Consider the following 10,033-nt stretch of genomic DNA (forward strand, 5'->3'; position numbering starts at 1 on the left):
CCCTCCACCCCTACCGTTAGTCGTTGGTTGATCTGCACACAGGAGGCAGTGGATCAGAGGCAGCCCTAATGCTCTTGTTAAAGCTGGGCAGCAATATGCTGTCATTCAAAGAAACATTTCACTGTAGTTTACTGGTCGTTTTTAAAATTCTTTGAAAAAAAATAAATAAAGAGGGGGGTCCTATGCTGTGGCATAGTAGGTTAAGCATCTGCCTGGGGTGCCGGCATCCCATATGGGTGCTGGTTCGAGTCTTGGCAGCTCCAATTCCAATCCAGCTCTCTGCTACGGCCTGTGGAAAGCAGTAGAAGATGGCCCAAGTGCTTGGGCTCCTGCACCTACCTGGGAGACCTGGAAGAAGCTCCTGGCTTTGGATTGCCCAACTCTAGCCATTGCAGCCATTTGGGGAGTGAACTGGCAAATGTAAGAATTCTGTCTCCCCCTCTCTCTGTAACTGTGCCTCTCAAATAAATAAATCTTAAAAAAAAAAAAAAAAGTCTGTTTATTTGAAAGAGTGACAGAGCTAGATCTTCCATCTGATACTTCACTCCCCAAATGCCGGCAACAACCAGGGCTCACCAGGCTGCAGCCAAGAGCCCGGGGCTCCACCCAGGTCTCCGATGTGGGTGAAGGGCCCAAGCACTGGAGCCATCACCCCTGCCTTCCAGGCCCGTGAACAGGAGGTGGAGCAGCCAGGACTCAAACTGGTGCTCGGAGGAGTCCCCAGCTTGTGGCTTAACCCACTTCACCCCAACTCCTGTCCCTAATTTGCCAGTCTTGTTAATAAACGTTCGTACCTCACCAGTCTGTGGTTTTGAATATTTTGGTAATGATTGTTTCCTTGTAACCCAAAGCTTTGTTTTATGCTTCAACAAGCATTATTCTGAGAAAGGCTCACCGTGGGTCTCAGCAGGCGGGAGAGGCCGGGGGTTTTCCCTCGGGGACTCTGCCCAGCTGCCCAGAGGTACGGCTCAGCCCCCGGCCCCTCGCCTTGCCGCTTCTCTGCTGTGCTTACCGCCGATCCCCAGGACCCCACTCGGGGTCTCAGGCCGGTTCTGGGGTCTCCACCGCGGGCTGGCAGGCCCCCAGGCTCCCGAAGCCCAGGGATGCCTGAAAGGGCTGGGGGCGGGCGGCCGCGGCGCCTCACCTGGCTGGCTACGTGGGCCCAGGTATGCGCGGCTCCGCCCAGGGCCCGGCCCGGCCCCTCCCCAGGCCGGGGCTCCGGGAGCGGAAATTCCTGCGCGGACGGGCGGGAGCGGGAGCCAGTCCGGCGGGCGGAGTCCGGTCATGGAGCCGGTAGAGGCCTGGACCCCCGGGAAGGTGGCAGCTTGGCTGAGAGGTGGGTGCGGCCGGGCGGAGGAGGGCGCGAGGGGGAGCGGGGAACGGAGAAGCACCTGCCGAGGCTCTCAGTCGGTCACTCAGTCAACAGGTTATTTCTAGGGCGTCTGCCCCGGGCCAGGTCCCGGGCCGGGCCGAGGGGCAGACGGGGTGACCCCAGAGAGCCCAGGAAGGGCGCCCCCATGGCTTCCAGGACACCCCAAGAGGCCACCAGGGTGGCGAAGAGGAGGCAGGGCAGCGGAAACAGAAGCCAGGCCCGGCACCCACGCCCACTTTATCTCTTTCATCTTCCCGGGGCCCCAGGGCCCAGTGGGTGTTCATAAACCCATTTTTCAGGAGCAGAAACTGACACAGAGACAGGAAGTGATTTCTTCAGTCTCGGAATGGGACTGGCCTTGGTGTCATTTCCCCTGTCCCCGGAGGAGACTCCGGATGAGAGAAGCAAAAGCAAAGGGCTGGCAGGCCCCACCCTGGGGGCTCCCTTGGGAGGAGGGGATTCCCCGCCCCCAAAATACACCTGCCACTCAGTGAGCCCAGACAGGAAACGACTCGCTGCCGTCGCCCAGGGAGCGGGGAGGGCCTCCTGAGTCTTAAGCCTGAGCAGTGGAGAGGTGAATCTCCAAGTGGGCAGCCAGGGCACCCCAGGAGCGTGCCCAGCAAGTACGGGTAGGGGCTCAGAGCTGGACTCCACCTCCTGGAGGGTCCCAGGCCCAGCCCCTCCACTCGTCAGCTCTGTGAGCACAGGTTTCAGTCTGTTCATGACATGGGAAAGGCAACTCTGACCTCATGAAGTGGACACCACTAGACGAAGCTGGCCAGGCGGGGCGTGTAGCTCGGTGTTGGGACGGGGGGGGGGGGGGGGGGAGAAAGCTGCCCAAGGCCCCTGGGAACAGGTGTGTGGACTCTCAGGAGGGTGCTCTTGACGTCTGGGGGGGAGAAAGAGCGATCAGTCACGCACACACGTCCTCCAACGAAGGAATGTGTGGCTGACTTGAGATGGGAGGCCCCCTTCAGAGAGTAAGCAAGCCCTTTAACCTCCACTTGTCAGTCTTCCCATCTGGGAAATGGGGCTGGCAATAGCCCCAGCCTCCTAGTTCCCACAGTGAGGATTAAATGTGCTAATATGTGTAACACCCTTAAAACTCTGCCTAGCACATAGTAGTTTCTTATCTTTCAGTGTGTCCCTTGGGCCAGGCCCAGACTGGGGTTAAAGACCAGTGGTTCTTTAAGGCCCTGCCTTAGAAAGTCCAATGAGAAAATGAGAGGCCAGAGCTGAAGAACAGGGGTTTGTGGAAGCCTGGGTGGGGGGAGGGGCAGTGGGAGCAGGAGGACAGGCCCCTGATCCAGCCTGGGGAGTTACAGAGGGCTTCCTGGGGGGAGTTCGGTGACAAAGGACAGGTTGGAGCTGGAAGAGCAGTCCAGACAGAAGGAACAGCGCATGCGAGCACCCTGAGGCCAAAGAGCATTGCCAGAGCTAGGAGGAAGTACTGTGGAGCTGAAGTGTTGGGCGGGGGGGACTATGCAGGGGCGCGGGGCTGCAAAGGCAGAGGCGGGCATTAATGATCCCGGCTGTCACTGCCAGGGGCGGGGCCGAGAGCGACACACACGACTCAGGGGACACACATGAAGGTGAATACTTGTATCCCCATTCCGTAGGTGCAGCTGAGGCACAGAGCAGTTGTAGGATTGCTCAAGTACTAGCACTCTGGTCTCCTGACCCCAAAGCTCCTTGTCACTAGATCTCGGGTGCTAGGCAACACTGAAGTCCCCTGCAGGATTTGTGCAGTCACAGCCTGCTGGGCCCCACTGGAGTCTGACTTGGCAGCTGTGGGGCGGCCTGAGAATTTGCATCTGCAGCAAGCACCCTGGTGAGGCTGCTGCTACTGCTCCCGGGGACCAGCCCTTGAGAGCCACTGTCCTCAACTCAGTGGCCCCATCTGTGAAATGGGCAGAACACAGCATGGGGCTCCCGATGCCATTGGAGTCAGACTGGAGGGAAAAGGGTGTTTCAGGAGTGAAGAGCGGGCCGGAGAGGTCCTGAGCCTTCTCCCCGCCCCCACCGCAGGCCTCGATGACTGTCTGCAAGACTACCCCTTCGAGGACTGGCAGCTGCCTGGCCACTACCTGCTCCAGCTGTGCCCCCGCAGCCTCGAGGCTCTGACCGTGTGGCCTCTGGGCCACCAGGAGCTCATCCTGGACGGCGTGGAGCAGCTCCGGTCCCTCGTGAGTGAGCCAGCCTCGGGGTTGCGGGTGGGACTGGCTGCTGCTGGGGAAGTGACCCGTGCCCTTTCCTGCGCAGAGCTCCGGGCTGCAGTCGGAGAACCTGCAGAGCCTGACACAGCGGCTGCTGGAGGGGACCGAGGCCTTCCGGAGCTCGGTCCAGGGCCGCCTGGGGCACTGCGCCGAGACCCCTGCTGACGTGCTCAGCGCGGCTGTGGAGCTGGTCCGTGAGGCCCAGGCTCTCCTCTTCTGGCTCAACAGGTACCCAGGCTGGGGGGCTGGTGAGGGGACCCTTCTCCTCTGGGGCCGAGGAGGGAAAACACAGCCTGGCTCTGTTCAGCAGTGGCAGAGGGTAGGCAGGTGGTGCAGGGGCACTGGGCTGCCAGGGTGCTTCCTGCCAGCGTGACCATAACATTGAATAGAGCGCTTCCCCTCCCCCTTCACTTGTCCTGCAGGTGCCACCCCCAGTGTCCCTTCCCCAGGGATGCCTTCCCTGTTACACGCACTCAGTACACTCCTTAGAGCTGAAGCTGAGTCATCATGGATGTAGCTGTGTGTTCAGTGTCTGTCTCCCCAGTGCCTAGCACAGGGCCTGGCATGCGGGAGCCTCGTGACGGCTCAGGCCTGTGCTAAGCTCCGAAGGTGGGGCAGTCACCTGCACCCCAAAACCCCTGAGGGCAGGCATCACCCCGAGTCTCAGATGAGTAACCACTGTGCCCCCGTTCCCTGCCAGGTACCTCTTCTCCCAGTTAAACGACTTCTCGGCCTGCCAGGAGATCGGAGCGCTGTGTGCGGAGCTGGGCCAAGTCTTGCAGGAGGTAGGGGAGCCAGGGGCCAAGCTTGGCCCGTGCCCCAGGGACCAAACCAGGCAAGAGCTTTTTATAACTGGTGAATCAGCCGGGATCCGGGGTCAGCACTTGGACAGCGAGGGCAGGAAGAAGGGAGGCCTGGCCACTGGGTACAGTGATGGGAGCGAGGGGTCGCTGGCAAGGGTGGCTCAGGAGGCGTGGGAGGGGAGGGTACGTGCGTGCGGGAGGCTGGGGGTCAGGGTGTTGAGGCCTGGGGTGAAGGGGGACAGGGTAGGGGAAGCAGGGTAGGACCTCAAGAAGGGCAGCCCTCCCTTGTCAGCCAGACTCAGGGGAGGCCCTGCTGTCCACTCACTTCCAGGACTGTCCAGCGGCCGAGAGGGAACACAAAGTCCTGAGGATTGTGAGTTCGTGGGGCCGGGAGGGAGTGCGGGGTGGTGGGGGGGAGGAGGGTCAGGTGAGACCACCTGCTGCCCTCCCCCAGTGCAGCCACGTGGCCGGCATCTGCCACACCATCCTGAGCTGCAGCCCCGCGGAGCTGCTGGGACAGAAGGCCGTGCTGGAACAGGTGCAGCTGGCAGTGCCTTCGGTAAGCCCCGCCCCCTCGCCTTGGCGCCTGCCATGCAGCCCAGGATCCGTGGAGTCCTCTGCGGGTTGCTCTGGCTGGCGGCCTTTGCTGTGCAGATGTGAAAGTGGGGCTCCGAGGACTTCCCTGGAGTCCCACTGTCCGTCAGCGCCTTCCCGGTCCTTAGGGCCACTCGGGGGTGGTCTCAGGCAGCACGTTCCAGGCCTGGGGCCTGGACCTGGCAGGGCTCCGGCGCAGCTTAGGAGAGAGGGGAGAGGACACGAACTCTCTGTCCCCTGGTTTAAGTCGCTGAGAATCTGGGAACTCGGTCACCACAGCTTCCCTCTGGCCCTTATCCGGGGAGGCGGCAGAGGCCCAGAGAGGAGCAGCAAGCCCAAAGGCACACAGCAAGTCTGCGCCCAGTTTGCCCATCTTTGAGCCCCAGGACCCCTGGCTGTGCTGCCCCAAGCCCTCAGCGACTGTCACCCCTGCCCTTGCAGGACCTGGAAATCCACACCACCAGCAACTGCCTGCACTTCGTGTCCCGAGTGGGCACCCAGGTGAGAGACCCGCTCACCCGAGGCCCTCTCACCTGCCGGCCTCTAGGGGAGCTCACCCCCTGGGCCCCTTCCCCACCCAGGTCCCCTCCGACTCCCGGCAGCAGATCCTGCCTGGAGACGAGATCATCCAGATCAACGAGCAGGTGGTGGTGAGTGAGGACGCTGACGGCGCGGTGGGCGTGCGGGGCAGGGTGGGGAGAGGCAACCGAGGCTCTGCCCCTCAGGGACAGCAGGGTGCAATGAGCCAGCCCAGGAGGTCGGAGGGCTGCTACAGAGCCAAGGTGCAGGGGCTGATGGGGCTCCCTGGGGGCAGAAGCAGGAGGCTCAGGGTGTGAGGGCAGGGGTGGAGGTGCTTCCGAGCCTCCTGCCCAGCGTCTCTACCCTGGCCTCACCCCTGCCCCCCAGGTGGCCTGGTCCCATAAGAACGTGGTGAGGGAGCTGCTGCGGCAGCCAGAGGGGGTCAGCTTGGTGCTGAAGAAGATCCCGGTGCCAGAGACGCCCCCGAAGGTACCCTCCTCTCCCGCGCTCCACCTGCTTCCAGGGCCTGTCATCAGCTCCATCACCTGCTTCTCCTTGTTCCTCCAGACACCCCCTCAGGCTCTGGACTCGCCACGCCTGGGAAGCCAGTCACCGACTCTGGCCCCGCTGTCTCCCAGGTGCCCGGTCTGCCCTGGGCATGCCTTGGTGGGGGCCACAGCCTGCTGCCTCATCTCCCCTTGCTCTCCTGCCCTGGGCACCCCTTGGTGGGGGCCACGGCCTGCCTCATCTCCCCTTGCTCTCCCCAGGGCCTCACCCAGAGATGCCTTTGCCTTTGACCTGACTTCAAACCCAAGTCCTGGGCCGACCCCTACCTCGACAGGTAGTTTCAAAGCCCTTTAGGTGGGGATGCCTGGAGCCAAAGCATCTGGGTTCCTGGCTGTGACCCCTCAATGTTGACGTCACCTCCTGAATCCCCAGGCCTGGAACTGGGCTCACGAACCTTCTCCCTCTCTCCTCCCTCCTTGACAGATTCTACCTCGCTTGACTCTGAGCCGCTGCCTATCCCCTCTGAGCCCCCAGCCACAGTCCCGGCAGAGGTGGCAGAGACCCCGGGCCCCCCAGGATACGCTGACAAGGTGAGCTCAGGGGCTCAGTGGGGAGGGGTGCAGACTCTGGACCCGCATCCTCCTCTATCCCCTGCATTGTCCTTTCAGAGTCCTGGCCTTGGTGGGAAGAAATCAAAAGGTATGAATGCCCCCAACACGGTGGGGCCCCTTAGTGATGCTTACAGTGCTGGGCAAGACCCCCGCCCTTCCCACAGTCTCCCTGGAAACAAGTCTGGGGTCAGACAGACCTGGGCCCCTCTGATCTGTGTCCTTGCCTCTGAAATGGGAAGTCACCCCTCTTGAGATGACCGGGTGTAGGCTCAGGCCTCTCCATTGGGGCTGCTTCTGGGAGGGCAAAGGAACAGGTCTGGGGGGCCAGAGGGCCTTGCCAGCCCCTCACCAGCCGTGCCGTGCTGTGCTGCTGCAGGCGTGGCGACAAGGCTGAGCCGCCGGCGGGTGTCCTGCCGGGAGCTGGGCCGGCCCGACTGTGACGGGTGGCTCCTGCTGCGCAAGACACCCAGTGGCTTCATGGGCCCACGCTGGCGCCGCTGCTGGTTTGTGCTCAAGGGACACACGCTCTACTGGTACCACCAGCCCCAGGTGAGACACCCCCCACCACCACCACACAGGTAAGCAAGTGGCTCACCTCAGGGCCTTGATTCTTACGTGTATTCTACCATCCACTCCCATCCATAGGCCCTGGTGTGCCCATCTGTAAAATGGGCATAATGGAGAGAAATGAGCTAACACAGGTTGTAGAAGCAGCTTGGGAAAAGGCGTCGCAGGAAGTATAGAGAAAGTCACTTTTAGTCTGCCCACCTCTACGCCCCCTTTGACGTTCCGCCCATCCGAGTGATGGGCCATTCGTTTGCTCATTTATTCGCTCAACAGTCAGTCAGGTGCTTGCTGTGTATCCAGCTCTGGGCTGGGCATGGGGAGAACCAGGCAGTTCCTGCCCCTCCAGAACTGAAGAGTCTGGTGGGCCGTGGTAAACACACACTCATGGACCATACGGGGGTGCGTGTCAGAGGAAGGAAAGCCAGGAGAGGCGTCCCCTGGAAGCTTCCTGGGAGAGCAGTTCTGGGGGTTTTCGGATGAAAAAGGGCAAGACCCCAGCACTCAGGAAGCTCGGGGCAGGAGCAGCCCCGTGGGCGTCTCCTGGGGACCAGGCAGAGGAGCAGACTCCACTCTCACAGCTGCTGCCCTGGACGGCCTTGGCTCCGCCTTCCTGGCTCGGACACACCCTGTGGCCACGCCTCCTGCCCTGAGCCCAGGACTAGGGGCTTGTGGTTGGAGAGGCCAGCAGATGCCCCCTGCAGGTCCGAGCTGCCTGGGCCCTGAGGGTATCATCTTGTGCCTGCAGGACGAGAAGGCCGAGGGCCTCATCAATGTCTCCAACTATAGTCTGGAAAGTGGACATGATCAGAAGAAGAAATAGTTAAGTCCTGGGCTGTGACGGGCTGGAGGATGGGGAGGGACAGCAGACAGGTGCCGGTGCCGGTGCCAGGTGGGGGGACGGGAGGCGGCTGGGGCTCCTGGAGGAGGCTGAGAGGGCCCCTCCCTGGCAGTGTGTTCCAGCTCACCCACGACGTGTACAAACCCTTCATCTTCGCTGCTGACACCCTGTCGGATCTGAGCATGTGAGTGCCAGCCTCCCCCTCCAATCCCATGTGCTCCCAGCCTCTGAGTACTGGTGAAGATACTCGGTTCTCTAAGCCTCAGTTTCTTCATCTATAAAATGGGCTGCTAAGAGTTCCTTCCTCTCAGGGTTGCTCTGAGGATTGAATTGGACAATGTGGTGGTGGTGGGGGGTGCAGTGCTAGGCAAAGCCCTGGCACACAGTAGGGCCTCAGTGAATGGAAATTCTCTGAGGCCCAGCGCTCCCCCACAGGTGGGTACGCCATCTCATCACCTGCATTTCCAAGTACCAGTCTCCAGGCCGACCCTCGCCAGCCAGAGAGGAAGGTGGGTGGTTCCAGGGGAGACACCTGGGTTTCACCTGAACCTCTGCCTGTCCTGAGATGGGGCCTGGCAAACCTTGTGAGTCCTGACCCGTCCCTCCCCTGCAGACTGCTACAGTGAGACAGAAGCCGAGGACCCAGATGACGAGGCTGGGTCCCGCTCAGCCTCGGTGAGTGTGGACCGCAGAGGGGTGAGGGGGGGGCGGGGGGGGAGGAGGGGAGGGGAGGGTGGGAACAGCAGGGCCTGAAGCTAGACTCACGCCCTCCACTGCTTCCGCCCTGCCCACAGCCCAGCCCTGCGCAGTCTTGGAGTCCACTGCACAGAGACACGTCACCAGCAACCACACCCACACAGCGCAGCCCGCGGAGCTCCTTCGGGCCCCCAACAGGTACCTGGCTGCGCTGGGAGCTGGGATGGGACTGCGGGGCGGGGCGGGCACTTGCTCATCCCGCTCTCCCCTCCCACAGACAGCAGTGATGGGGCGTTGGAAGGAATGGTACGGGGGCTGAGGCAAGGCGGCGTGTCTCTCCTGGGCCAGCCACAGCCCCTGACCCACGAGCAGTGGCGAAGCTCTTTCATGCGGCGCAACCGGGACCCCCAGCTCAATGAGCGAGTGCACCGCGTGCGAGCGCTCCAGAGCACGCTCAAGGTCAGCCGGGCGGCAGGACGAGGCTCTGGACTCTGGCTCGGCCCTGGGCTCCGTGCTCCCATCTGGGCTCCGTGCTCCCGTCTGGGCTCAGCTGCGGGCCGGGCCGCATTCTAGGTGCTGAGCTGGGATCCGAAGTCCCACCCAGGTTCCCTGTGCCAGGCTGGCTGGCTGCTGGCTGCCACACACCGCACTCCAGCGTCAGCTCTGTGCTCAGGCTCCGCTCTCCCCCTGGCTGATCAAGGCCTCGTAACCTCCTGTTCCCATCACAGGCAAAGCTGCAGGAGCTGCAGGCCCTGGAGGAAGTGCTGGGCGACCCCGAGCTGACCGGAGAGAAGTTCCGCCGGTGGAAGGAGCAGAACCAGGAGCTGTACTCGGAGGGCCTGGGGGCCTGGGGAGTGACTCCGGCCTCTGTCCCCCTGCCCTCTGACCCTCAGGAGCACTCTCATCTCTGCCCCTTGACCCCAGACGGCACCCTCTGACCTCCCGACTTCTGACGGGGGCCACTGTCTTAGCTCCTGCCCCTGATGAACACCTCAACCCCATCCTTGACCATCTGGGACAGCACATCCCTGGGTTCCACTCGAGGCCGGGGCGGTGCCGTCCACGGCCCCCCGCCCCAGGTGGAGTTCCCGCCTTCTGCCTGTTGCTCCTGGAGTGGGGTACAGTGGAGTGAGCCTCGTGCCGCCCTATCCTCCCCGCCAAAGAGGGGACTCCCACCCTGCCCAGGGCTGCTCTCCCTTCCCCAAGCCGGGCCTGTTCAGGTGACTTTGATTTCACAGGAGACACATTTCAGCCAAATAAAGCCAATTCCTCCAAGGTGAACGCACGTGGGCCTTCGTTTCCGTTTTAGC

At 62.3% G+C, this 10,033-nt stretch overlaps 1 protein-coding gene across 2 annotated transcripts; it reads left to right on the top strand.

Moving 5' to 3' along the window:
- Positions 1–1,276: 1,276 nt before the first annotated feature.
- Positions 1,277–9,996, top strand: CNKSR1 (connector enhancer of kinase suppressor of Ras 1). 2 transcript variants are annotated; one of them, XM_062193185.1, is made up of 21 exons: positions 1,277–1,336; positions 3,401–3,558; positions 3,635–3,816; positions 4,289–4,373; positions 4,723–4,764; positions 4,846–4,950; positions 5,427–5,486; positions 5,567–5,635; positions 5,892–5,993; positions 6,072–6,142; positions 6,272–6,345; positions 6,495–6,601; positions 6,680–6,710; positions 6,999–7,171; positions 7,935–8,008; positions 8,140–8,211; positions 8,463–8,536; positions 8,641–8,702; positions 8,822–8,921; positions 9,001–9,182; positions 9,452–9,996. In XM_062193185.1, the coding sequence occupies exons 1-21, from the start codon at positions 1,285–1,287 to the stop codon at positions 9,659–9,661; spliced, it is 2,085 nt and encodes a 694-aa protein (XP_062049169.1). In that variant the 5' UTR covers positions 1,277–1,284; the 3' UTR covers positions 9,662–9,996. The 2 variants fall into 2 exon arrangements, with proteins under 2 accessions (XP_062049169.1, XP_062049168.1); XM_062193184.1 differs by having other exon boundaries at positions 6,495–6,710.
- The last annotated feature ends 37 nt before the right edge of the window (positions 9,997–10,033 follow it).

This window comes from Lepus europaeus, chromosome 5 (genome assembly GCF_033115175.1).
Source record: "Lepus europaeus isolate LE1 chromosome 5, mLepTim1.pri, whole genome shotgun sequence".
In the NCBI taxonomy this organism is placed as follows: domain Eukaryota; kingdom Metazoa; phylum Chordata; class Mammalia; order Lagomorpha; family Leporidae; genus Lepus; species Lepus europaeus.